Source organism: Panthera uncia, chromosome D2 (assembly GCF_023721935.1).
Source record: "Panthera uncia isolate 11264 chromosome D2, Puncia_PCG_1.0, whole genome shotgun sequence".
Taxonomy (NCBI): domain Eukaryota; kingdom Metazoa; phylum Chordata; class Mammalia; order Carnivora; family Felidae; genus Panthera; species Panthera uncia.
The window spans coordinates 48,055,395-48,082,742 of NC_064818.1; the positions used below are offsets into that span (position 1 = coordinate 48,055,395).

The following is a 27,348-nucleotide window of genomic DNA, read 5'->3' on the forward strand; positions in this document are numbered from 1 at the left end:
TGGACCAATAAAAGACGAATAGCTAGACGGATGGTCAGCCACACGGCTGGATGGCTAGATGGACAGCTGAACAGACCAAGGAATAAATGGTGGACAGAATGACAGACACCCAACAGATGGACGACAGAAAACAGACAAGCCCAAGGGCGGCAGACAGGCACCTCCTTCCTCTTGAACTCCACCACAGCGCTGGCGGTGTCGATGCCCCCGAGGAAGGTGGGCGCCGAGTCGTCCTCATCATACACGGTCACGGGGAAGGGCACCATCACCACCTCCTCCTTGCGTGCGCCGACGCGCACCATGCAAGCAGCCACCAGCTCGTACTTCTCCCGCAGCTCGCGATCCAGGGGCCAGCGCGTGCTCACCTCCAGGCTGTCCGGGGCGCAGTGGAAGGGCAGGTTCTCACCTATGCACCAAGCAGACCAGGAACCCCAACATGACTCCGGGGCAGGGAGGAGGCTGGGGAGGGGGGCAGGGCGAGCTGCCTTTTTCAGGGGCCCTGCCAGTGGGTCGGAGTTGCGGAGCATGCTGGCCCCGCCCTGAACTACTCCTCCTCGGCTCTGGCGGTGGTGGGTGTGGAACTTCAGGCATGGGTTTGCAGTGATGACCGTGCACTAACCGGCTGTCCTGTGCCTGCCACCTTCACTCGTGCTGATGGGGACGCGCAGGAACCAGGAGGCCTGGATCAAGTCCTCACCCTGATAACCTAGGGAAGGCTGCTCACACTACTTGCCCAACCCCCAACCTTGCCTCTCTGGGGGGCGGGGACAGCTGTGTCTCTGGCTGTGTGATCCCAGACTGGTCGTTCTGCCTCTCTGTGCCTCAGTTTCCTCACCAAGAGATGGGATGATGAAGGCTAACATGCCTGCTCCTGACCAGGTGCTGCTACCTGGTCAGTGACTTATGTACCTTCCCGCTACCCGCTGAGGGGAGGGCCAGTCACCATGGTACACTCTTCAGCCCAAGCCTGTCCTGAAATTCATCCTCCAGGAATAACTCGGAAAAGGGGAAACGCTGAAGGCTTGAAGGTCAACACTGACTGCCCCCACAGCCAACCAGGAAGGGTTAGGCCAGCTCCATTCGGTGGGAAATCAAAAGTCCCTTCCCTCTCCTCAAAGCCACATATTACATGTGGATTACATGTGGGAAATGCTTATGATATAATGTTTCTCTCTGATGTTTATGGCTACAAAAAACACGCTCAACAAAATTTAATGATGTAACCTTTATGAGGAAGGGCAGCATGCTCAGCCTTACGTTTGGCTAACAATCCTGCACAAAGACACCCATCCCTGCTGCGGGGCAGTGTGAGGATGCTGGGGGAGTGGGTGGCTACTTTTCTTATCTTACTGAGATTTTCTGTAACATGATTACCTCATTATGGTGTGAACGGTAAACCTGCTGTGAACTCAGGTTCCTCTTACTACTAGCAGTCTACCTTCTGGGTCCCAGTTTCTTGCTTTTGAGTATTTTAATGGTGCCTCCCATCGGAGGTCTTCTCAGGTGCCCCCTCTCACCTCCACTGGGACTCACCCCCCATCCCCACCTTGGCCGGCCTCCCCAGGGCCATCTTGTGGCAAAGTCTGCTGCCCTTGCAGCCGCTTAGGGCAGAATCCTGGAGCCACGCTAGCTCCCCCTTCCCCTCAACACCCACACCCAACTCCTCAAGAAATCCTGCTGGGTCTTCCTTCATAACATGCCCAGAAGCTGCCTGCTTTTCATGTCCCTGTGGCTTTCACCCTTCTTCCGGTCTCCATCCTCTTGGCTCAGGGATTTCTCAGGTAGCCTCCTAACCGTTTCCCTACTTCCACCCTACGCTGCCCCGTACCAAATCACCCCTAGCACAGCAGCCAGAATAATCCTTTAGAGGTAGGTCAGGTCTGGCCAAGCCCCCCTTCCCGATAAGCCTTCCATGACTCCCCAGTCCCTCAAGGGGAAACCCTCAAGAATTTCTCTGTTCTCATGCACCTCCACTGTCCCCTGTCGCTCACTCCACTCCAGCTATACAGGGGCTCCACTGCAGGGATCTCAAAGGGGCCAGCCCAGCTTGCCTGGGGCCCTCCCACCTCTGCTCCAGCTCTCCCTTCCCCAGCCACGAGATTTAAGACCGCAGTCTCCACCCCTCTATATCCTTGGAGCTTTACTTCCCACATAGCACCTTCCAGAAGCCACCCCATTTCCTTGGCATGTGCATGGTCTCCATCTCCCAGGGAAATGGAGGCTGCGGGCAGGCAGGATTTTGACTTTAGTTCACTGTCACATCCTTAGCCCCTACAATAGTACCTAGTCCCTGACAGGCCATCATCCATGACAAGAAATATTTCTGGAATACTAAATGAGCGGGTGGTGTGGTGGTGGAGAGTAAACCAGATGGCTCATGTCAAGGGCTAGTGGTCCTGTGCTCGGCACATAGCAGGCATTGAGGATGGCCCTACAAGGCTGGCACTCACCTTCTAGGAGCCTGTAGGTCACGCTGATGTTGGGGCAGAGGAACTGCACAGGCAGCAGGCGGAACTGGTGGAAAGTGCCGGGAGGCCTATTCTCTCTGATGCGGAAGGAGACACCTGACTCAGGAAAGCAGAGCTCCCGGGGTTTGAGGGAACCACAAGCCGGGAAGGAGGTGTTGACAAAGGAGAAGTACACACGGGCACAGCCGGGCCATTGGCACTCGCCCTCACGCAGGGATGTAGGTGACAGGAAGACCTGGAGGTAGATGGTGAGCACAGGGAAGCCGCCATCTGCAGAGAAAGAAGTCAGGTCTGGTGGGTCATCAGCCACATCTACAGGTGGTAGGGAACAGAATAGGGAAGGGACAGGAGCTGAAGGGCTAGTGTAAAGCCCAGTCCTCACGGTTGTCCACAGGGTTCCACTGGGCTCTCTGCACCCCACCACCGACTTCCCTGGACCTGGGGCATGTCTGTGCTTCAGGGTCCCATGGTTCTGCTCCCTCTGCCTGGATGTACCTGGCAGGCCCGCCTCTCTTGTCATTCAGGTCTCAGCTCAAATACTGCTTCCTCAGGTGCCCTGAGCACTGGGGTCTATTGTTCCCCCTAATTCTCCCCACATCATCACCCCCCGCAGAGGGGTGCCCTGAGCCCTGGGTCCAACTCCCCAGGCTGGTTCCTACTGCATGTGGTGATCAGCAGGCCGCTCCCTTCCACACCCTCCCCAAGGGCTTTCATTGTGGAGCTGCCTTTGCAGAGACATACCCATGGACAGACTTCCCAGCACCTGGAGGGGGAATTTCCAGCAAATTCCATTATGGAGGCTCTTTCTCCAACAAGGTCTGGATCTCTGCCACAGTGACAGGACGCTTCCTGGGCCCTCTCTCTCAGCCCTAGGGTAGTGGCTGCTCCCCCACATCTCCTCCTCCCATATTCGTTAGAGTTCTCTTTGCTTCTTACCAGCCTGTCCTTTGTTGCTTCAATCCCGGGCTGTAGTTAACCATTCTCTATACAAACTTGCCCTGTTCAAGTTACCGTGTGGTTTCTCTCCTGACTGGACTTAACAGGTGCAATCACGAAGAGAACAGGACTCCTATGAAAAGGGGCACCTTGGCAAATTCCACTCTGGCCTCTGCCCCTGGAGCCCTAGTTCAAGATCCCCACAGGGGCTTGGGATGAAGACGGCAGCGGTTAAGTGTGCACAGAACCGAGATCCATCTCAGATGCCACCTCCTCCAGAACTGGGGGTACCCGGTGGGGGGCTCCGTCATGTGACCCTGGCTTTTACCTGGCAGACAGGGGTGCAATCACTCCGTCCTGCTGGGCAGTGCCGCCCGCTCTGCATGCATAGGCATGCCACCTGCCTCTTGCCCGTATGAGGGCGCTCGGGGCTGGTGGGAGCAGGCAGTGAGGCCATGTCTTTGGAGGAGATGCTTGGAGGTGGGGAGCTACTGGGCATGTGAACACCATTTTGTACCACCAGGCAAAGCTGCTGCACCCCCCCAGGACCAGGGTCACATGTGGCCTCTGTTCTGCTCTGTCCCCGACTCTGAGGAGCTGGCCAGGCCCTCCTTCCACATCACTTTTCTCCCCAGCACCAGGCTGGAGTCCCCACCAGGGACCAAGGGCAGCCTGTTGCGGATGGGAAGACAAACTTTCTGCAGAACTGCTCCTTCCCCGGGAAGTTCCAGATCATTTGCTAAATCAAAAACCTTCTGATTTTTCTAGCCCCTTTTAACCCCTCTTATAACCCCAAATCCTGGTCGCCCAACTGGAAAAGGCATCTGAGTCCAGCATAGAGAGAGCACCCAATCCTTCCCAGGGGTTCTCCAAAATCCCAACAGACTTAGGAGGCCCAAGGATCATCAGCAGCCCCCAAACTCATCCGTGCCCTGGCCTGGCTGGACACAGAGGCAGGCCAGCCTCGCCTCACTCTTTACTCTGACACAACAGGAATTGCATAGCAACCACCCTCTTGAGCCGCCGCGTGGCTGTGAGAGGAGGAGAGGCATGAGGTGGGCTGTGGGAGGAGAAGGAGACAGGCTGGGGGTAGGCAGCTCCCTTACTGCGGATGCTGAGCTTGTCCCAGGTGCTGTGATCCAGGCTCCGGTTAAGGTAGAGAAGGCCAGTGTCCTCCTCGATGCGAATCCAGTCGTTCTCATGCAGCCTTGCACGGTAGGCGATGCCGTAGAGGTGCTGGCCCAGGCGGAAGGTGGGCACCTCCTCCGGCATGTCCCGCAGGGCATGGACGTAGAGCAGGGGCATGCCGGCTGGCTGGTCCACGTAGAGTTTCTCCCAGTAAGCATCCCTGGCGAAGTAGAGTCCCAGCGGAGCTGGAGAAGGGAGGGAAGTGTGTGAGGGAGGGAGGGGTGAGGATGATGTCCAGAGCAAGCCCCCCAGGCAGACCAGCATTCCCCAGCAGCTTTATTTCACACCTTGATAAAAGCTTCTTTGTGGACCAAAAAACTTCCTAATTTAAAATTCCAACCTAGCGTAAGGAATAGTTTGCAAGCAAAATCAGATGCAAGTGTTAAGTCTCCTCATTCTTAAATTATAAGAGGCATCATCCTCCATAATTCATAGGATTAAAGTCTTTCATACACAAATAAATAAATAAATAAATAATAAAATTCTGATCCTAGTAGGACTTTCTCACCTGTAGTCCTAATAACATCAGCACACAACTATCTGTGTAGCTAAACACAAGCTGAAAACGGACTGCTTTAAAACAGAAAAAGAAAAGAGAGGAGGAAGAGGCAGTATAAGACAAGTGCAAAATCATTCTCAATTACCCAAGTTTGTTAAGTATGTGAATTGCACAGAGCTGGGAGTTCACACAGGCTTCTCAGCAAATCATCTGGATCCGGAGTTTTCTTTCTTTCAAAAAATTTTTTTAACGTTTATTCATTTTTGAGAGAGAGAGAGAGACACAGACAGAGCGTGAGCAGGGGAGGGGCAGAGAGAGAGAGAGAGAGAGAGGGAGACACAGAATCTGAAGCAGGCTCCAGGCTCCAAGCAAGCGGTCAGCACAGAGCCTGATGCGGGGCTCGAACCCATAAACCGTGAGATCATGAACTGAGCCGAAGTCAGATGCTTATCTGACTGAGAGACCCAGTGCCCCTGGATCCAGAGTTTTCAAGTGAACAAGATGATGTCACATAAGCAGGGCTGGCAGTAGTCACCAAAAATGAACCTGGGCACTTTTTATAAGAGAAACAAACCTTTTCTAAAGTTAAACATACTCCTACCTTTGGACCCAGAAATCCTAAATTTATCCAAGAGAAATGAAAACACACGTCCATCAAATGACTTATTCACAAGTGGCAGGGTTATTCACGCAGCCAAGAACTGGAAACATCCCAGATGCCCTTCAGCAGGTGAGTGGATAAGCAAAAAGTGGTTTTCACACCACGGAATCCTATGCAGCGACAAGAAGGGATGAACTATGGATACACATCACAGCCTGGAAAGCTCTCACAGACACCATGCCAAGAGGAAGAAGCCAGGCACAAAAGAATATACATGGCAGGATTCTAGGCTAATTTCAGGTGACGGAAAGTAGCCTGGCTACCTGGGGTGGGAGGAGACACAAGCCTGGGAGGGGCAGGAAGGAACATTCTGGGGGATGTAAAGGTTCCACATCCTGACAGCAGTGTGGGTCGCATGGGCACATACATTTGCTGCCAACGTACAGCTGAGGGCTGTGCATTTCGACTTCTGTAAAGTTTCCCTACAAACCTGATCACCAAGGCACTGTGGGTAGAGCTGTGGTTGCCACGAGAAGAGGATGCTGACCATGACCTCACTGGGTAAGCCCACGTAGGAGCTCACTCCTCTGCTGACTTTGTGTGTGTTCAACATCTTTCATAATAAAAAGTTTTTTAAAATAGTAAGAATTTTCAAGGAGGTGGATAAATAGGCAAACGATGCTTAAAAACCACAAAAGTCCTGAAAATATAATGCATAGGAACTACCCAGCACACAACGCAAACTTTAAGACTATTCATGCACTTGTAGCCAATTTTTTTTTCTCTCTCTTTTTTAAATGTTTATTTATTTTGGGTGGGGAGAGACAGAGGATCTGAAGCAGGCTCCGTGCTGACAGGAGAGAGCCCAATACGATGCGATGCAGGGCTCTAACCGTGAGATCGTCGACCTGAGCCGAAGTCAGATGCTTAGCCGACTGAGGCATCCAGGTGCCCCGCCAACTTCTCCTTTCAATCAGCTTGTTTCCACCCAGACCCCACTTTTTTTGCAGCTGTCGGGGTTAGCAGCCAGGCCAGTCTGCACCAGCAGAGGAGACCCTTGGCCCTGCCTGCTCCAGTGTGGGTGCTGCCATGTCAGACAGGCCTGGGCTGGGAAGGAGCAAGGGGGAAGGGGTGGGAGAGGGAGAGAGAAGGGAGAGAAGGAGAGAGACAAGGGGTAACAGGAAAGGGGGGAGGAGGGCGAGAGAGATGGTTTCGTCAGAGCCGAAGGCCTGGCCCTGCACACCCCACCCTAAACACCGTGATGGGGGGACGTGGGGGTGGGGGTCGGGGGATGATGACAACACCCATAATGTGGCCTTTCAGACCTTTGGAAAGCCCTTCTCCAGGAGAGGTGTCCCTGGGGTAGGACCTAGAATTACTCAGTCCCTGTGGGTGAAGTTCAGGCAGGAGGAGCAGGCTAGGACCTCCAAGGAGCCCGCCTTTTGCTCTGAGCTGAAGTTTCCCAGGGGAAGGATCTGCTCCAGAGTGCCACATGGGCTGCCATTCAAGGGGGAGACAGCTAGGGCAGAGAGCATGGTCCAGGAGGACACAGGTTCTCAGAGCCACTCAGGGCTGACCTCCTTGGGATTTAGCCGCTGATGCCAGCAGGGACAGGAGGGCAGCTCAGAGGGCTGTGTTGGCCCCAAAGGGCCACAAAACTGGCCTCTTGCTGCTCCTGCTGAAGGGTCACTCATGGTACCAGCACAGAGCTGAGCTGAGTGATGGGCCATGGCTGTCAGGTCCTCCGAGGGTCCCCGCACAGCTGGGATTCACTCCAAAAGGGGTACTCACTCTCCCCACAGTGTGGGGGCCCAAAGAGGACCCTAGCAACCACTCAAGTCATGACGCAAAGACAGGAAAGCTCCCTGTGGGTGTCTCCTCACCCACAGGGAGGGGACAGTGGTGGAGGAGTTCCCGAAGGGGGTTGGCGGCCACCTCCCACTAGGAGCGTGCGGGAGCCCCCTCTGTGCTACCTGGCAGGGGAACCCCTGGCCTGCTTTCCTCTGCGGGGCCATCCGGCCTCCCTCCACAGGAATCCGGCATTATGGGGGCTCCCAACCCATGGCAGCATCCTGCCCCAGCGCCAGCATGGCCACGTCCCGGAAGGCAGGCTCAGAAGGGGGATCAGAGCCGGGCACAGCATGGCTGCTCCATGACAAGGGCCTGAATCATGAGCAGCAGCCAAGCTTCCTTATCCTCCAACATTCCATGAAGGTTCCAAGTCAGAGCATCCAGCAAGAGCCCTGGGGGAGGGGCTGAGGTGGGGGCAAGGCAAGTGATGCTCACTGCCCCATGGAAAGAACGACTCCCCCTTCCCCCTGACCGTGTCCTGCCCCCATGACATTCTCTGAAGGGGCCGGCCCCCTGCAGCCTCCCGCTGCCTCTCAAAGGTGGAGTGTGGGGAGAGCGCTGGATGGCTCTGGGAGGCAATTCCCCACGCATACCCACTGACCTTCCATCCTCTCCACAGCCCCAGACAGAAGCACTGTCAGGACCACTGCTTTGCAAACACAGACACTGAGGCGGAAAGAAGGAAAGTCATTTGTTTGCTTAAGGGCACACGCACGGACAGAAAGAAACTGGAATTCGTAAAGCTGTCTTTCCAGAGAGGCACATCCTTCACCAGCCCACTCAGCTTCTGGGGGCCCCCACAGCTGCCATGCTCTTGATCCCCAGCTGACCAGGCCTGGGCCCCCACCCCCCCCACCCCCCCCACCCAGAGGGCCCTGCCTGCTGGGACAGGCTTTGCTCCCCGACAAAGCCCTCAGTGGTGCTAGGGCTCACTGCAAGTCAGGAACACCAGCTCAAGAGGGGAAGTGGACCCTGATGATGTACCATGTCTCTGGGCAGCTCGGCACTTCCGGGCACAGAAAGGAGAGGAGACTGTAACTCCCAGGGGCCTCACAGGATGGTGGCCAGGGGCAGTCTGGGCTTGTGACACCAACACCAGGTAAAGAGGGGGCTCAGCCTGGATGAGTGCTGCCGACCTCCTCAACGCCATGGCAGAAGGGCACACGCTAACCGCTAATGCTCTGAGATGCTGCCCTTGGGCCTGAGCACCCAGGGCTCCCCCCAGGGAACACTGCTGGGTCTACAGGATCGGCCGTAGACACAGACCAGGGCAGACTATGTCTTCCAGAGCCTATCAGGCCACCAGCTTTCCTTAGGGTGCCCGACCCCTCCCTGGAGAGGTGGGGTGTGCGTTCTGGCCTCCAGAGTACCAGTGAGGGGCCGCTGCATGTCAACTGAGCTTACATCATGAGACTCAATACAGCAGCTGCTGGACATTCTCTCAGCACCCACACTCCTGGCCCTGGTCAGCAGGGTAGAAGCCAGTAGAACCTGGCTGTTCTTGGAGTCACTGTGGGGAGGGCCTCTTGGGGGTGGTAACCCCTGAGGCTGCAGAAGGTCTTGTCAGGTCTTGCTGGGGGAACTACTCTACCCAGAGCACCCCACCTCGCAGGTACGTGGGAGCAGCTCCAGGACCCTCTGGGCGGCGGGGGGAGGGGGCCTCCCTGACTGCACATACTTCCAGTGGTACAGGGGCTGGGAGGCAGCACAGCCCGAGCTCCCAGAGCCCTCTCCCACCCCTCCTCCAGGCTGGTCACTGCCACACAGTCCTCATGTGCGGGAGAAAATGGGCCCTGCCTGCTCTCATCTCAGAGAGCTCAGCCCTACGGGATCCGTGTGGGGCCCAATCTATTGCTGCCAGAAGGGATTTGTGGGTTGGGCGATGATTGTAAGCAGAAACAGACTTAAATGCACTTAAAATACCTCCCAGGTGGTCTCTGACGCAGGGCATGGCTCCCTTAATGCTCCTCAGTGTCACAGACACTTCTAGATGGAAAAACACATGGTCCAAGGCAGGGAACTGAGGAGGTGGGTGCAGGGCCGGCCTCAGGGGGGTATAGCCTAGGCAGTCCCCAAGGGCCCCACACTTGGTTTAATGCTCTGTTGTCACGGTTTTGAAATTCTTCACAATTCTAGAACGAGGGGTCCCCACCTTCATTCTACACGGGGCCCCACAAATGATGTAGCCAATCCTGGCAGGTGAATGAGGAGAGCCTGAGACGGGCCACTGGTGTCTACTTCCACAGGGCTGTGCAGCCTCTGCAGCCTCAGTTTCTCCAACTGTGAATCAGAGCAGGGCATGCTGGGGAGAGGAGCAGCCAGTGCAGGTTGCAGCCAGGCCTCACCTCTGCATAGGCATGTATTACACAAAGCTGCTAACTTCAGATTCACAGCCACTGTGTGCAGATCGCTTTACTACCCCATTTCACAGTTCAGAACACCGAAGCTGGGAGGTAGGAAGCCTTACCAAGGTCACTCGGCTGGAGGTTCTGAGACTCGGGATTTGGTACAAGGGCTAACGAAGTGGCAGCGGGAGTCAGGATAAAGGCAGACGTTGAGCCCACCAAGAGGCTCACTGCTGGCAACTTTCTGCCAGGAAGGGCTGTCTGGCCTATGGGCTCAGAGTGGCCTCCAGTGAGGACCAAACCTGGCACTTTGGATAGGTCGACACAGAACTTGCAAAGCCTTCCGTACCCATCCCTCTCACCTGTGAATGCCACAGGGTGTCAGAATCGTCCCCCGCACCTAGTCTAACATTTCTGTCTGGACAGAGTCGGCCAGCATCACCCTCTGGTGGCACCTCCTTGCACAGTGGGTCTGGTTGCTCAGGCTGCCCCTGTTCCATGGCACCACACTGAGGGGTGAGGAGCTGACCTTCCCTCACACAGCACAGGTGGGTCCCTCCCACATTGCTCATGGCACACCCACCCAAGGCTGAAGTCACTGCTCATGTTCAAAGAGACCCCATCGGCTCCCACCCTGCCTGGCCCTGAAAGGGACTGGCTCCCACCCGTCCACAGCCTTGGCTCCCCTGTGCCTTGGAGGATTGTCTCCAGCCAGCTCGAAGCTGCAGGCCAGTCCTGGCCCAAGCAACTCAGCCAACTTCCCCATGAGCAGTGGGCTGCTGTCCAGCTCCGCCAGCAGGCTCTGACCCCCGGCCGGGGAGCAGGGTCCTTCCCTGGGTGCCCTCAGCCTGAGGTAGCCCACAGAGCTCTCCTATACCCACTGTTGTCCTGTCAACACAGATTAATAAGTTATGTTCACCTCTCCTGTTTCAACTGCTGTGTGAGTGCTGAATCCTCGGTGAGCCCGCACTCATACACACATCTCTCATGCACACACTCATTCTCACACACACACACGGTTACATATTCACGCACACGTCCTGTGGCTCACTTAGGGTAGTGTAGTATAGCCCGGTCCTGACTGTGGGCTCACCTTCGCCAGCTCTCCATGGTCCTGGCCAGCCCTGGCCATCACGGCCACACACAGCTCACCCGAGGTGCCTCGGATTTCGGTGCCACCCTCTGTGGTGGTTGTGCCGCCCTCTGACCATGCCAGTCCGTATCTGGGCAGGCACTTCCTGGCCGGGTGCCCTTGGTCTCTCACCCCATCTCGGGGCCTGTCCTCCCGGCTGCTATGAGCACCGGTGAGTCACACTCCCCGTGGCACACGCTCACCCTGCCAGAGAAGTGCAGAGAGCCCCCAACAACTAAAAATGTGCTGCACTGCAACATGAAAGTTGGAACTCAGGGCTCCTAAGAAAGAAAAAAAGAGTGAAACGGTTTGATCCAAGACCTGGGCAGGGTTAGCACTGTGTGCAGGGCAGGCCCTTCCTGCAGAATCCACTCTCTACACAGCCCTGGCTCCTGCCCTTGATGAGCGCCAGATCGTGCAGATGACAGTTTTATTATAACCCAGCAGAATCTCCTTAACAGACGATTTCCTAATGCCATCATCTTTGCTGGGAATGGGAAACAGCCCTCACTGACTTCTCCCCAGGGGCAGCCCCTCCCCTGCAGGCCAGCTGTCCCTGGAGGGGGTCTCTCTAGCCCCCAAGACCCATGCTTGGCACTGTCACCCTCTCAGGATGTGGCCTGTCCACACCACGGCCCCTCCTCTATCACATTCACATTCTCTCTTTATTCTAATTGTATATTTGATATACACAAATACGTCATACAGAACATTTACACTGCAAGTAAATATAGCCCCCCCCCCCACCACCACCCCGAGCCCAAGGCCAACCTTACTGGACGCTTCGCAATGTTCCTGCCCCTCGCCGGTCCCCACCTTCCACTTCATCCCACTCACTTCGAACATGAACCTGGGTCTTGGGTTTCTCTTGCCTTAAAAAAAACTTTTTTTTTTTAACCTTCTGCCTCATTCATGGAAGGTACTTCTGCTGTGTTAGAGGATTCTGTAGGACAGTTACTTTCTCTCAGTCCTTCAGAGGACTTTTTTTTTTTCTTTTGCTTTTGTTGCTGCTGCTGAGAACTCTATCCTCGTTCTACTTGTCACTCCTTAGTATTCCCTCTTCTCTCTGGCTCCTATCTGGTGTTCTCTCCAGTTGCACTACAATAAGCCAGGTGGCCAACCTCCCGCGCTGGTTTCCTCCCCCTCGCCGCCCCTCTGGGTGTCGGAAGCTCCTCGTTCTCTCTCCCCGTTCTCTGCTAGCAAACGGCAGTCAATCCCACAGCATTTGTGGCCAGGTTCATGAGTCTTGTGCTGACAAATGCCATGTTCCCACGCCCTGACTGACCTCCTCCCCTGGGAGCCACAGGGGGACAGTCAGCAGCAGGATGAGCCAGAGAGAGTCATATGCACAAGACACACGAGGGACGTGGAGGGCCCTCTGGTGCACTGGCCATCTTGGTGAGGCCGGTGGTGGGTGCTGAGCCAACAGCCACCAGGCTGAGAACAAAACCTCTGATCCCAGCTCAGCAAATGACTTACTGGTGACTGAGGAGCACTGCCAACTGTAGGTGTTGGCCAGGATGTGTGTGCTCACTCACACACACACATGCACACAAGTGTGCGTGCACAGGCAGGGTCACCCTGCAATCACTGTGCTTTGTCTCAGCCGGAGGCCCTGCTTTTACAGGGGATTGTGATGTCATTCAGCTTTTAGGAAAAAAGTACGGATCAAATTGCAAATCAAATTTATAAAGAACAAATCTGGGGAGGCACACAAAGGGAATCCCAGTTTTTAAAATTAATCACGGTAGAATACACATAAAATTTACCATCTTAAAAAAATTTTTTTTTCAATGTTTATTTTTGAGAGAGAGAGAGAGAGAGAGAGAGAGAATCCGAAGCAGGCTCTGGGCTCTGAGCTGTCAACACAGGGCCCAACGTGGGGCTTGAACCCACGAACTGCGAGATCATGACCTGAGCCAAAGTTGGATGCCTAACTGACAGACACCCAGGCACCCCTACAATTTATCATCTTAATTATTTTTAAGAAGGAACTGAAGGAGGGCTAGCTACTTCCCTGGTGCCCAATGAGGGCATTAGTCACATCACGGCAGTGCAACTTCAGTTTCAGTCTTCCATTCCTTCTTCCCAAAATGCTGCCAGCAGCCCTCAGGAGGCAGCCTATGCCACTATGGCCACAAGGCTGAGTGGCCTTCCTGGGGGTGCCTGGGCACACAGCAAGGGCAAGCTGGGTAGGCCTGGCACACAGGGAGGAACGAATGGGGATCCTGGCACACACAGTGGATGCCTGAGCTTTCAATAATGCGCTCTGGGGCTCTCGATGTTCCCAAAGGTTCTGTCTAGCACAATGCCCAGGGCTCCTGTCTGGCCAGGGACTTCGCACCAGCTCAGCTCTCAAGGTCCACATCATCCCTGCAGCCTAAGCCCTCACCGTGTGGTTCACGGTAGAGAAGGGCAGGAGACCCAACGTGGGGTGTGGTGTTCTCCCTACATACCTGTCCTCTTGGGCCCTGGCTGGGAAAGGTGGCCAGCATCCTGGGAGAGCAGCTGGATGGAGGAAGAGAGAGCTGGGGGCCAGCCCTTGCCTCAGAGATACCACTCTGCACACACAGGCACACCCGTCTACCTTTGTGAAAAGCTCTTCCTCGCACCCCTCGCCTAAGCTCTTGCTATAGTCTAGGGACATCACTCGGCCACCCACCCACCCCCATTCAATGATGGGAAACAGAAGCTGGGTTTCACCTCTCACACTCATGGAAGTGCCATCGGGGCCCAGGTCTCCTGACACGACCCACGTCATCCATGTAGCCCTCTGCCAAGAGTGGGGAAGGGGTCTCTGCATGGTTGAGGTTGAGGTTTGGGAAAGTGAGGTCAATGACTGAGGTCTACAGCCCAGGCAGCATGGGAGCCAGTGGTCCAGGCTCACTCTCTGCACACAGGCCCCAGCCTTCTGCTCCGAGGGGTCTGGGCCCCAGGCTGCACCCTACATGCACCCGCAGCCACCGCCCACACTTCCACACCCATCAAGGCCAGCTGCAGTGGCCTCACTGAGATGATGGACGCTCCTGCCCAAATGTGATTTCCCAGCTGCTGCTGAGTTAATCACCAGCCTCACTGGCAGCTCCTTCCGGCTTCTATGCAAAGGAAACTGCCAATTAGGTTACAATTAATTTCTTACCCAGAGCAAGGCCTGGCTGGAACAAGATTGGCCACCCAAGTGGCCTGCTGATGACTGTGTGGGGGTCACCAGGCCCACTTGGCTCCAGGACTCTCATGCTGCAAGGTCCCAACTGACTTGGGGGGTGCTAGCTCTGGCCTGGGGGTGACTGGCCAGGACATTACTGGCTTTGACCCTGGTGCCTCCGCCTGGGGAGCTGTCCCTCATGTACCCAGCAGGGCACTGTGACTCAGACTTAAACAAACCTGTTATCCCACCTATCTTGAGATCCCTGAACAGAGATGGTCCTGTCCATTTTTGTCCACCACCCCCCCACCCCTAGCCCCATGCAGCACTCTTCTTGTGCAACATTAACCAGCAAGACTTCTATGGTGCACTCCTTGTGAGAGTCTCTGTTCTGAGGTATTTCACATGCATTGTCCCACTGAATTAACACAACTGCCAGAAGCAGGATGATTATGATCCCTGTCTTTGCAGAGGAGGAAACTGAGGCAGAGAGAGGCTAAGTACCTTGCCCAAGGCCAAGCAGACAGTGAGCCAGGACTGAAGCTAGGGTCCTGTGTAGGGTGGTAGGCATGGCCACCAAGCTCTTTTGCTCAGTGACGGCCATGCACACACACGCAGAGAAGCCAGGGCGCTGAGATCTGGGACCCTGCACCACCTACCCACCCGCTTACAGCCCAGACCGATGATGCCATCATAAATAACGATCCATGCCTCCCTTACCTCTTCTAAAAAGCAGGTGCCCCTAGAGGTTTCCTGGTATAAATTTGTTAACATTTCAATGAAATGGGATGAAGGCCCAGGAAAGTGTGACTGGGTGGGAGTCTGCTCAGGCAGTTATCTGCCTGACAGGGACAGACACAGCGATGGTTGCTGAATGCACAGGCAGGACGTGGCAGGGGCCCACCGATGCCAGGGGCCTGACATGTCTATCTCTGCTGGACCAGAAATGACTCTTACGGGGTCGTGCCTTCCATCCCCATTGGGTCCTATTATCACCAAATACTTGAAAAGGTGGAACCAGCAAAGTCTGGCTTCTGCAAGTGGCCAGTGATCCATGGCTTGTACCTCCTGAGGGGAGGGGTCAGGGCAGCTCCTAGGAAGGTAGCACTTACACAGGGTGGCTGGGACAAAGGCACCTCCCTGAGCCAGCAGCAGCCTGTCGGTCAGAGCAGGGCCTACTGGGACTGCTGCAGCTGAGTGGGGGAACGGAAGGCCATCCTGTGGTCTGGACGTGCTTCTTTGTTAGGTCTGAGAGGAACACCAAGGGACCTCTCAAAGGAAGCCCCTTTCCTCAAGGGCTGAGCGAACAGGTTTGCCCTCCTGCCCCCAGCACGCACTCCCTCCTATGTGGGGCAGGCTTGGGATGTCACAGTGCTCCCACTGGTAGCCCCCCTCAGTCCCTCCCTGTGGCTTTGGGCTGCCCCCTCCTCTCCCTACTCCTGCTGTAAGCAAGGGCAGGTGCAGTCAGAGTGAGCAGCAGGCAGGACCCTGAGGCAGGGCCACCACGATGGAAAAGCTGGGTTCTCTCTGGGGATGTGGGGTTTCAAAACAGGCCTAAGAGTCTGCTCTGCTGGGAGGGTAAGCCTCTGAGAGAGGCAGGTTCCAGCACAGCATGGACCTGGGGCCAGACAAGCCTAGGGCTGGGGCACATGCACCTGCATTTGGCTGTTGTTATCAAGCCTACTGGAGCACCAGACCTCTAAGGCCTCAACTTCAAGAGTAAAAAGGAGCCTAACTGCAGGGCTGGAGAAGCTGTATGGAGATGGGGTCATGGCAGGCAAGTCCTCAGTTGATGCTTCTCACATGTGTGACAACTCATGGCTCCCTCTGGGCCTCAGTTTCCCCATCTATAAAATGATAAGGTTGCATCCGATGCTAAGGCTCCTTTAAATTCTGATTCTCCTATGAGTCTATGTGATGTTGGTGCAGAAGCATTCACTGCATGAACTTCCTGACCCGGGACCAGGAGGCAGGATGGTGGGCATATTAGAAATTGGGATGGGCTTTGACCTAGGTGGCCTCTGGGAGGGGAGTGGGATATGGGATGGAATAGGATTAGGATCACAGGTATCTCCCTAGGCCACCAACGGTAAGGCAAAAAGACATTGGCCTAGATCCAAAGGAGAGATTTTAGTGCAGTACAAGGAAGCAGAAAGACAAGGGCAGAGCCGGGCCCAAGCCCACGCTCCTTCACTGCCTCGCTGTGTGACCGGCCTGGCAATTGCCTCTCTGGGTCTGTTCCCAGCTGTGAACTGGGACAGGAACTCCTCTTTGGAAGCACGGCTGGGACAGACCAGGCATACAGCACCTGCTGACTGAAGCCGGTTCTCCTCTGTTCTCTCTTTGCATTCCTGGTTCCCCAGTCTGGAATCAGATCTGCCTGGGGCCCACAAAGCCTTCCAGCCACTCTTCAGTCAAGGCCTTGTGATGCCCATGCCACTGCCCAGCCCTCCTGCAAGGCTGAGCAATGCCTCGGTACACACTGCTGTCCCAGGAAAATGGCTTCAAGGGACTGGCAGCATGACATCACAGAGCTACAATTACGGTAATCAACTTACACCGGATCTGCCTGGTTATTTTTAGAGTCAGGATTGAGGTTTAGCAAGACAGGGCAGCCCTGGGTTCCCCTGTTGCTGAGTCCTGGCTTGTCAGGTGGGCTGGGTGGGCTGCTGATTCCTGGCACCACTCCTTTCCCTGGTCCTTCACAAGGTGATTTCTGGGCGTGGGCGTCACACACACAAGTTGTGACTCCATTGCCTCTGGGGCATTTGAGCCTAAAGTGGCCTCAAGGTCCAGGATTTCTGAGAATGTCCTCAGGGTCCCAGTGGGGTTATGGTGACTCAGCCTCCCACCTTGAACATCAGATGAACCCACATCCTCCTCAAAAGGGATCTGGGGCTCAGATACCAACAGAAATGCCACTGACACAATGAAATGCAATGACACAAAACAGCTTCTTAGCAAAACTTGGTGGAGATTTGATGAAGCAAGGTAAACCCAACAACAAAAAGACACCCCACCCAATTAAAACATGGGCAAAGGACCTGATTAGAGATTTCTTCAAAGAAGATACAAATGGCTAATGAGCACGTGAAAGGATGTTCAACATTGCTAATCATTAGAAAAATGCAAATCAAAACTACAATGAGATACCACATCGTACCCAGTATGCTGGCTATAATTAACACAAAACAAAACAAAACAATCCAAAAAATAACAAGTGTTGAAGATGTGGTGAAATTGGAACTCTCCCACGCTTCTGGTGGGCATGCAAAATGGTGTAGCTGCCATGGAAAACAATTTGGGAATTCCTCAATAAATAAAACAGAATTACCATATGGCCCAGCAATTCCACTCCTAGGGACACACCTAAGAGAAGTGAAACCAGGGACTCAAACAGGTATTTGTACGTGAATATTCACAGCAGCATTATTCACAATAGCTAAAAGGTGGAAATGAACAGATAAATAAACATGATATTTACAATCCAAGGAAATATTACCCTTACAAAGAAATGAAGCACTGATACATGCTACAATGTGGGTGCACTTTGAAAACATCATGCTCAGAGAAAGATGCCAGATACAAAGTTCCATTTATGTGAAATATCCGAAGTGGACAAACCCATAGGGACAGAAGGCGGAGCAGTGGTTACCATGGGCTGGGGGCTGCAGGGATACACGGCAGTGCCTAAATGCGTTTGGGGTCTCCTTCTGCCTCAATGAGACCGTTTAGGAACTACATAGATGTGATACCTATGCAACATTGTGAACGTACTGAATGCCACTGAATTGTTCACTTAAAATGGTTGATTTCATGTTATGTGAATTTTACCTCACCAAAAAGAAGCAAATTGTAATTATTTGCTACCCTTCCCTCAGGCAGATGCTGGGCAGGACACAGGCCCTGGCTGTGCTGACCAGGAGAACTGCCATGGAAGAGTCCGTGCGCAGGGGTGCCGTGTCGGGAGCAGGGGTCCCCGAGAGTGTAGGCAGGTGCTCCGGTGTGTGCCCTCCCACCCGCCATGCCCTCCTTTGTACTCTGGGCCTCTCTTGTGGAGAGAAGGGCCACGTGATGGGGTTCTAGCCTGTGGAACATGGGCAGAGTGCTGCGGGTCCCTCCAGGCCTGGCTCTGTGCCCCTCCTTGAGCACACAGCTGGGCATAGAGGGGCTAGCAGGAGGGACCATTAGTAGGAGACAAACTGGCTGTGTTGAATCACTGAGGCTGTGGGGCTTTCTCTTACCAAGTGCAGTCTCACCTGCCCTCAAAGATAGGAGTCGGTGGGAGGCTTGGAAGCAGAGAATCTTCGAGTGGGTTCTCACTCAAGAGACTTCAAGGCTCTGTGGAGTCATGTCTGTGGTCCTGCTGGATGAATCTCCTGCAAAGACCACCCTGCAGGTTGCCTACCTGACGTGGGTCATCCCTCTGGTGGCAACACCCATCTGCATAGGGCTAAGTGCATGTTAACCCTGCCTCCAGAAGTGAGGAGATGGAGGGTGGCTACCCCACTAAGTGGCTGCTGGAATGGTGCCCTGCTCCCCAACTCTACCCTTTCTCCTCCCCGGAAAGGACAGAATGCAGAAGATGCCCCACAGCCAGTGTTGGGAGGGCAGGACGGGGGAGCAGGCAAGGAGAAACCCGCACCCACCCAGGAGCAGCCCCAGCTTCCGTCTTGAACCATTTCACTGTTTCTGTGTCTTTGCTGGTTTCACCAGCAAGAGAAATTGAGGAAACAAACTCTTTAGACTCTTGGATGGCCCCATCACTCTGCACACGTCCAGGTCAACACCCTCACACACCCCACCCCCAGGTCCTGGCACACAGAGTGCACATTTCCCCCAGCATTTTGTAGGTCATTAATGATTTGGGGCCATTAATCACATTTTTTCTTTTCCCCCTTCTGGAAGGCTGAGAATCACTGCAATTTTCTGGTGATCACACAGCCACCTATGGGACACTGGAACCAGCTTTGGTGGCTACTAGCTTGCCAGGGGCCTTCTAACTTATTTTTAGCAGCAGAACCCTTTCTCCAATCTGGCTGGTGCTTGGGGCAGGGCTCAGAGCTTCGACACCCCTGCGGTCCCTTCCCCCTCCCCCACCCCAGCCCCCCAGGCCATACTGCTCTCTAAGCACTTCTGGAGCCCTGGGCCCTGCAGATCACAGACATCAGCACCCCATGTCACATAGGAGCAAAGGCCCAAGATGGCCATGAGGTACAGCCGCCAGCGCCTGAACTTGGGAAGAGGGCTGGGGCCCTAGGACCCAGGCTACGGGGGCACAGGCACCTTCCCTGAGTTGGGCCCAGAACTGAGCCCTGCCCAACACAGAACTCTAGCCTTGCCCTCCCCCACCCCCCCGGCTTTGATATTGTCATGGACAACTTGCACTAGCCAGCCCACCAGGTGGGCACACACCTGTTCAAGTGCACAGGTGACCTCTCCGCAGCGGCACCCGGGCTGCTGTACTTTGTGGAGCCACTCATAAGGCAAAGGCAAACAGAGGTGTTTGCTCGCGGCTGGCCACCTGCTCTCCTTGGGGGCCCAGGTGGTGCCTAAACTGTCTCCCTCAAGGTCCTGTTAGTGTCACCTACCCCCACAACCGCATTTTCTAGGGGCATCAGCTCCAGCTGAGGAAACAATGGCACACTGCTGCCTCCTCTTGTCCCACCCCCTCCTGGCCCAGAGTCTCAGAGGGGACAGTGCAGGGGTGCACCGGCTTCACAGCCTCCAGCCTCAGGGACAAAGGGAGGTCCCAGGGGCCCCTACAACTGCACAGCTGTGAAGTCTGAGCTTGATGGGAGCCCAGGCCCTCATCTGGTCCCAGAGCTCAGGAAAGGTGGATGGTAGGAGGATCAGGAGGGGAGGGAGGGCAGGAGGGCCCAGTCTACAGGGCTCCCAAGGGTCTTGGAGTGTTGGCCCAAAGAGGGGTCTTCTAAGGTCTTCTGAGGTGAGGTGGAGCCCTGCCTCAGAAGTCACAGTCTCCCTTAAACCCTCAAACACCAGGCCTGGACTGCCACTCTGGGGCTGGGAAGGGAAAGTCAGGTGGGCTCTGGGAGGCCTGGGCATTTCCACCCCTTCAAGCCTCTCAGGAGCGCCCTCCCCAGGCCACCAGAGGGCCACGCTGGGTGTGGCCTCTCTGAGTCATACTGACCCCACAGCCTTCTAGGGGATGAAGCACCCCGACCCACAGAGCACGGAAGAAAGGCCTCAGAGACCTATGGGAAGCTGAGGAGAGGGAGCAGGGAAGAGGAGGGAGCCCAGCAGGGATGCATGATCCCCTGCTGTCATAACCACACTGCAGTCCATAGCTGGGAGGGCCACTTGCCTGCCTGGCAGCCCAGTGCCCTCCCCTCCCCTGCCCTTCAGGGGGCAGGGTGCTCCTGCTGAGCACCTCTGAAATCACACACATGCTTTTGGGGTAAGTGACGGCTTAGTGCTTCCTTTACTGCCTGTCCCTCCCTGCACAGTGACAGCTCTGAGGTCAAAGAGCCCTTCTGTTGTCTCCCCAGGGGCATCCCCAGCCCTGGAGAAGCTCTCTAGGCAGCAGGCGGTCCCTCAGGGAGTGTCTGTAGATCACTATTACTATCACTATTAAACCACTCACTCGGAGAAACTGCAGAAATGAGGCAGAGGATGACACCAGGAGGAAGGAGAGGGAATGGGGAAGAGGAAAACACAGGCAGGAGAAGGAGGACATGGGGAGGAGGAGGAAGACATGGAGAGAAGGGCACTGGGAGGAAGAGGAAGATATGGGGAGGAGGAGGACATGGAGAGAAGGACACTGGGGAAAAAGAGGACAACAGGAGGAGGAGGAGGTTATGGGGAGGAGCATGAGGACTCAGGAAGGAGGAGGAGGACACGGGAGGAGGGTACACAAAGGAGGAGGAGGATATGGGGAGGAGGATGAGGACACAGCAAAGAGGAGGAGGACATGGGAAGAAGGAGGATGTGAGAAGGAGGAGGAGGACATGGGGAGGAGGATGAGGACACTGGGAGGAGGAGGAGTCTATAGGAAGGAGGAGGAGGACATGGGGAGGAGGATGTGGAGAGGAGGAGGACACAGGAAAGAGTATATAGGAAGGAGGAGGAAGACACTGGGAGGAGGAAGGCATGGAGAAAAGGACACGGAGGAGGAGGACACAGGGAGGAGCATGTGGGGAGGAGGAGGACACGGGGAGGAGGAGGAAGACACAGGGAGGAGGAGGGCATGGAGAGAAGGATATGGATGGGAGGACGACACAGAAGAAGGAGGACACAGGGAGGAAGAGGGCATGGGGAGGAGCATGCAGGGAGGAGAAGGACACAGGAAGAAGGAGGACCTGAGAAGGAGGAGGAGGACATGAGGAGGAGGAGGACATGGGGAGGAGGAAGAGTCTATAGGAAGGAGAAGGAAGACACGGGGGGAGGAGGAAGGCATGGAGAAAAGGATATGGGGAAGAGGAGGCCATGGGGAGCAGGCCATGGGGAGGAGGATGTGGGGAGGAGGAGGATGTGGAGAGAAGGACATGAGGAGGAGGAGGACACAGGGAAGAATATGGGAGGAGGAGGACACGGGGAGGAGGAGGAGGGCATGGAGAGAAGGACAGGGGAGGAGGAAGATACAGGGAGGAAGAAGACACAGGGAAGAGGAGGGCCACAGGAGGAGGAGGACATGAGGAAGAGGAGGAGGACATGAGGAGGAGGAAGAGGACATGGGGGACCTGAGCTGAGTGCTGCCAAGGTCAGGAGCCAGAGCAGGGCCCTCACATAGGAAATGTCCCCCCCACACCCACAGGAAGGGGGAAATGGTTCCGCAGCAGAAATGCAGCCACTTCCACAGGACAGAAGGAAGCACTACTATGGGAGTGGGGGAGTGCCTCTCCAACTCTGTGCTTTTCCTGGGTACTGGTTGGGCACTTTCTCCTCCCAGTGTGCCCTGGAGCCCTGGGGAGGAGAGCCCGGTCGTGGATACGGAGACACACTTGTACCCACACCTCCTGAAGCCCCACACCCCCCCACCCCCGCCACCTCGGCACAGTAGCTTCGGTCAGGTACTGCGTCCCCAGGCAGAGGGTGGGTGCAGAGGCTGCACCCTCACAGAGACCCCTTTCTGCCACATAAGAGCACACACACCCCTCTCCTGGGGCCGGCTATGACAGGGCCATGCTTGGTGGCTGTCTCTAGACCCATGAGACTCCCAGACATCAGCTAAAGCAATGGTCCAGCCAAAGAAATCTGCCACGACCCAGATGAGCTTCTGTTTCGAGCACAGTGCCACACTTCCCTCCCATGCCACTTCCCTCCCTGCTGGAGCCCCGAGCAGGTGAGTCACTGGTGGGCGAGCAGGCTCAGGGCTCCTTTCCCTTCCCAGGAGCCCTCCTCAGCCCCATGCCTGGTCCCCACCACCACTGGCTCAGAGAAGGCATTTGCCAAAAGGCGTAGGACTAGGGGTGAGGAGTCACTAAATCTCCTCCATAGGCTGGAGTCCACAGGTGATGTGGGGCACGGCTTCCTCACCTGCAAAATGGGATACCAAGGCCATGTCCTTCAGGGTTTCGGGAGGTTACAGGAAGCTGGCAGATAGGCAGTGCTCCGCAGAGGACCAGCAGGCTGTGAGTTCCCTGGGGTGGCTCCTCCTCAGCCTTACCCAGTTAAGACCAAGGACAGAGGAGTCCTCCCTCAGGTCACAGAGAGGGGTAAGGCCTCGGGGGAAGTGGCAGCTTCCGGGCCTTCCATTCCCCCTGGCACCCTGGGCTCCATTTTAACAGATACCATAATTTTTAATTAGTTTTCTCTTCCCCTGGCTAAAAGGCCATTAGCTCCCCATTAGGTGAATGCATCCCATTTTCTTCACACCATCAAGGAAACAGCGATTTACTTAGCCATCCCTAAAGCAATTCTGCAGAATAAAGGCAATTTAGCAATGGGCTCAATAAACTTCCTCATTTGCTGTTTGCAGGCCCCACCCTTAGGAGCCCACCAGCTAGTCCATCCCCTGTGTTCTTGGGTAGGCTGGGCCCTGGTAGGGCCCAGGGCAGGCATTGTGGGATGCAAGCAGCTCCCAGAGGTCAGAGAGGCATAGTGGGGATGCAGGCTAGGGTGGAAGAGACAGAAGGCAGGGGTCCAGGTCAGCTGGTGAAGGAGGACATGTCTTTTACTAGGCCCCGGCCAAAAAGAGGGAGGGTCCAAAAGAAAGTAAGAAGTAGGTGAGGCAGCCTTCCCAGCATGGCTGCTCTGACATCTGCTGGTCCAGGCATAAGTGGCCTTCCCAGGCCACACTACAGAGGGCCGGGCCTGGCATCCTGGAGGGGAGCATGCCAAGTCATGGCAAGTTCTTCCTTCTTTGGTGTCAGGGGCTGAAAGTCCCAGGGGTCTGCAGGTAGAGAGGGCAGGTCCGTCCTTGACGCCACAGGTGCTCAGCAAAATGGCACCCAAGGAGACAGGCGAGAAAGACGAGAGATGTGAGGCCTGCTGAGGAACTCCAAAAGTCGGGGAAATGGTGCTACCCGGGGAGTCAGGCTGGGAGAGCCCTGGGCTGGGACTTAACTGCTCATCCATGCCCCAAGGGTGGCTGCACCTGTGTTGAGCAGCAAAGTGCCAGAGACTCTCCTAAGAACAAGTCTTAGATGGAAGTTCCCAACTCTGGTTCCAGGATCCCCGGGGCCAATGGGCTGTGTCCCTGAGTGTATGAGGGGGTGAAGGGCAGGGGTTCCTATGTATATATGTGAGGTCCCAGTACGTGTGAGTGACAGGGGCTGGGTTCCCTGGGTGAGGGTGGAGTATGAGTGGGGTTAGGCCTCACTCATTGTGGGAGTGTGTGTGTGTCCATAGGTGTCATGATCACATTATCCTTGAGAAAGGGCAGGAGCATGTCTAGTGATGAGCATTATGAGTGTGTGTGTGTGTGTGAGAGAGAGAGAGACACCCTGTGGGTGTGCACCCATGCATGGACACCAGGATGTGAGAGAGGAGTCTGTGTCAGCACCTTTCTCTTAAGGCATATGCGGTCACACACAATGACACTGTGCACATGTGGAAGGGGAACAAGTTTCAGGGGTCTGCTTATTATGTCCCATGGCCTTGCTCCGGGCATCCCCGTCCCCCGCTTCTTGGCCAGCCCTGAAGCAGTGGGGCTCCTTCCGCTGTGCTCTGGTTTAGGCCACTGCCTCTTCATCTGGGTCACCTCCCTGCTCCCATCCTGTCAGTCTCCCAGCACAGAAGAGAGCTTCCTGCCTTGGGGAATTGTCTGGCCACAGGGGGAAGGTCTCATCCTCTAGAGACGCAGCACATCCCCTGAGCCATAGGCCTGGTCACCGGAATGCTGCATCCACAAGAGGGCGCCCAGAGGCTGAGCTGCTCTCAGCCTGGGTGGGTCCTGGAGCAGCATCAGGGCTCATCCGGTGCAGCTCAACGAGAGCCAGGCTCACGAGCTCCAGGAGTGCTGCTTCAAGTGAAGGGTGCCCATGTGCCTCTCCAAAGGTCCCAGATGTCTCCTGTGGGTGCTGCAGGCCCACTTCTCCACCCTCAGCACCAGCCAATCATGGCACCTTGGTCATCCCAAGGGAAAGGTGGGCGGGGCGGGAGGCTCACTTGCCCTGGACTGGAGAGTCTGGCCACCAAATTGCGTGGGCCAAAGGTGTAAAAAAGCCAACTACATCCACGCCAAGTGCCACAGGTTGACTCTTGCAACCTGGGCCCCACAGTCTAGCCCTTGAAGCCTTTCCAGGCACCCCAGTTAAGCTAATGGCTGTGGAAGAGCACGTACAAAGTTGCAACTCAGAGTTACAAGAGATCTTCAGAACATTCTGTTTGTGTTTACTTCTGCCCTGACTGCAGCTTCCTAGGGGTCCTCCCCCTGCAACCCAATGACCCCAGAGTCCCAATACCGGAAACAGGCTCCCTCCACTACATTCCTCCTCAGGGCAAGGAAAGAGCTTCTCCCCTGCCCTCCCCATGTCAGGCTGGGAACCCATTCTGGCTTCAGTATCTACCAGTGGAACCCAGGATCCAGTCACACAAATGAAGCCTTGGGGCAGGCCTGTGAACCCAGAGTCAGCAAGACCAGGGGCTAGAGGCAGGGGACCACCGCCTCTTCTGTTCCCAAAGGCCACAAGGAGGGAAAGTCCTTTGTAAGCAGTGGGGGCGGGCAGGCTTCCCTGTCAGAGAGAAACTTGGTGCATACAAAAGCACTGAAGGAAGAGATCAAATCAGGACTCTTCCAGGAACACTAAAATGTATGGCCAAAGGGATCAAAGATTCTATGGCCTTAGGATTCATTCTGTCAGTCTGGCATCGGGGGCGGTGCCCAGCCTTTGCAAGGCCACATCTAATCCTTTCAGCCCCTACGCTGGCTGGCGGCACATAGCCCTGCCCCACTCTAGGATGATCAAAAGCGCTTGGTAAAGGTTGGCCCAGAGCGGTCTCTCCGTCCCAAAGGCTGTTCCCTTAGGTGGCCCTGCCTGGCAGCGGCGTGCGGCTCTAATGCTGCCTGTTGGGACTCTGGCCATGGCGGGGCCTCAGCCGGCTGCGCTGGGCCAGTCAGAGCGGGCCGTCGAGGGCAGCCTCCCAGAAACCATGGGCTTTTCGAATTTTTAAAGACCAGGGCGGCAAAAACGCACGAGGGAAAAGCAACCTTTTACAAAAGAGCAGATCCCCTCCGCAACCCTTGGCGGGCCAGGATATCAGAGCTGGAGGAGGAATGCACCGACGTGGAGCGAGGACAGGAAACCAGGACGCAACAATCTGCAAAGACAGAACTCCCCGCGCCAAGTCGCGGGCTTTCTTGGGCTACCTCACCGGGCCTCCCCCACCTGCGCCGAAAACCTCGACAAGATCCGTCCGGGTCGCTCCAAGACGCGGCCGCGGCGCGGGGCGCAACCAGGCTGGGACGCGCCGCTGCGGCTCGGGCCCTGCACACCGACCCCGGCCGCCCGGCCCGGCTCACGTCCGGTTCTGGCCGGAGACCCGCCCAGTCTGGGCCTCGAGGCGCCGGGTCGGCCGCTCCACCTCGCTCCCGGCCCAGCCCAGGCGGCCGGCAACTGCGCAGAGCGCTGCCCGCCGCAAAGAGAAAGGCGTTTCCGAGCGCGTCCACTCCGCCGCTCGGCGCCGGGCGCCAACTTCGCCCCGGCCGCTGCGGGCACCGGCTCCCGGCAGGACTCACCTTCGCCGAGCAGCGGCAGCAGCAGCAGCAACCGCAGCCTCGCGGCGCCGGCCGTCGCCGTCGCCTTCGCCATGGCCCGCGCACGCCGGGGCCGCAGCAAGAGGGCTGCTGGCTGGGGCTGGGGGTCTCGGCGGCGGGGTGCGGCGGTCAGCCTGGCCGCCCCATGCCCGCCCGGGACGCGGCGGACACGGCGGACACTGCGGGCGCAGAGCGTCGGGGCGCGGACTCCGGCTGCTCCACGATGCTGCGCGCCGGGCTCGGGTCGCGGGACTGAGGCGGGGCGGGCGCGGACTGCGCCGGAGGAGTGGGCAGGGGCGGGGCGGGGCGGTGAGGGGGGCGGGCCAGGGGCGGGCCGGGCGGGGCCAGGGTGCGGGCGGGGTGCGGGGGTAAGGGCGGGGCTCGGGGTACCGGCCGCGGGCGCCTGGTGGGGATCCCGCCGGGCGCGGAGAGGAAACCTGTGCGGGACGCGGGATGCTGGCCGGGCCCGGTACGAGTAGGAGCGAGGTGCTGGACGCGGGGTGCGGGCCTGCCACCCGCAGCCCCAGTGAGCGCACCTCTGCACGCACAGCCACTCTTTTCAGCCTGTGCTCCCGCTCGCGGTCCCTGCGCTCCGCTCTTTACGGCCGCCCGCCGGCTGAGGGCAGGGAAACCCGGCGGGGATGAGGAGTCACGGCGGACTGGGTAGGGGTGCGCCCGATCCGACAAGGAGACGACGCGGGCGCCCCGCCTCCAGGCTCTCGGCGCGGAGCGCATCCTCCGCCATTTCTCAGAGGGGGGAGGCGCGGTGGGAGCGCGGCCTCTCCTGGGGCCCGGCGGGAGGAGGGGAAGAGCCTGGGCAAGGGAAGGGGAGCCTGAGCGCTTTCTGCGCACTCCTGGAGCGAGCCTGGCGTATGGCTTACAAAGTCCGAGGTCGCGCTGAGGGGTAGGGTAACGTTTCCCGGGGCTAGTTTGTGATCCCCCTCTCTTTAGGACTGGTTCAACCAATGGGAGCAGGAAACTGGGTCTGGGCACACCTTTCAGAGAGGCCTGGCACTGGCAGCTTAA

General features: G+C 56.5%; 1 protein-coding gene across 2 annotated transcripts in view; it reads right to left on the reverse strand.

Annotated features, from left to right (window-relative positions):
- RET (ret proto-oncogene) overlaps positions 1–26,559 on the reverse strand; it is a 50,714-nt gene extending 24,155 nt beyond the window's left edge. The window contains exons 1-4 of one of the 2 annotated variants that reach the window (XM_049646323.1): positions 26,305–26,559; positions 4,511–4,777; positions 2,451–2,738; positions 162–406 (exon numbers count right to left, since the gene is read on the reverse strand). In XM_049646323.1, the coding sequence (XP_049502280.1) occupies positions 162–406; positions 2,451–2,738; positions 4,511–4,777; positions 26,305–26,377 (873 nt within the window). In that variant the 5' untranslated portion in view covers positions 26,378–26,559. Of the gene's footprint in view, positions 1–161; positions 407–2,450; positions 2,739–4,510; positions 4,893–26,304 lie in introns of those variants that run through there. The other variant, XM_049646322.1, reaches the window with a different exon arrangement.
- Positions 26,560–27,348: the final 789 nt, after the last annotated feature.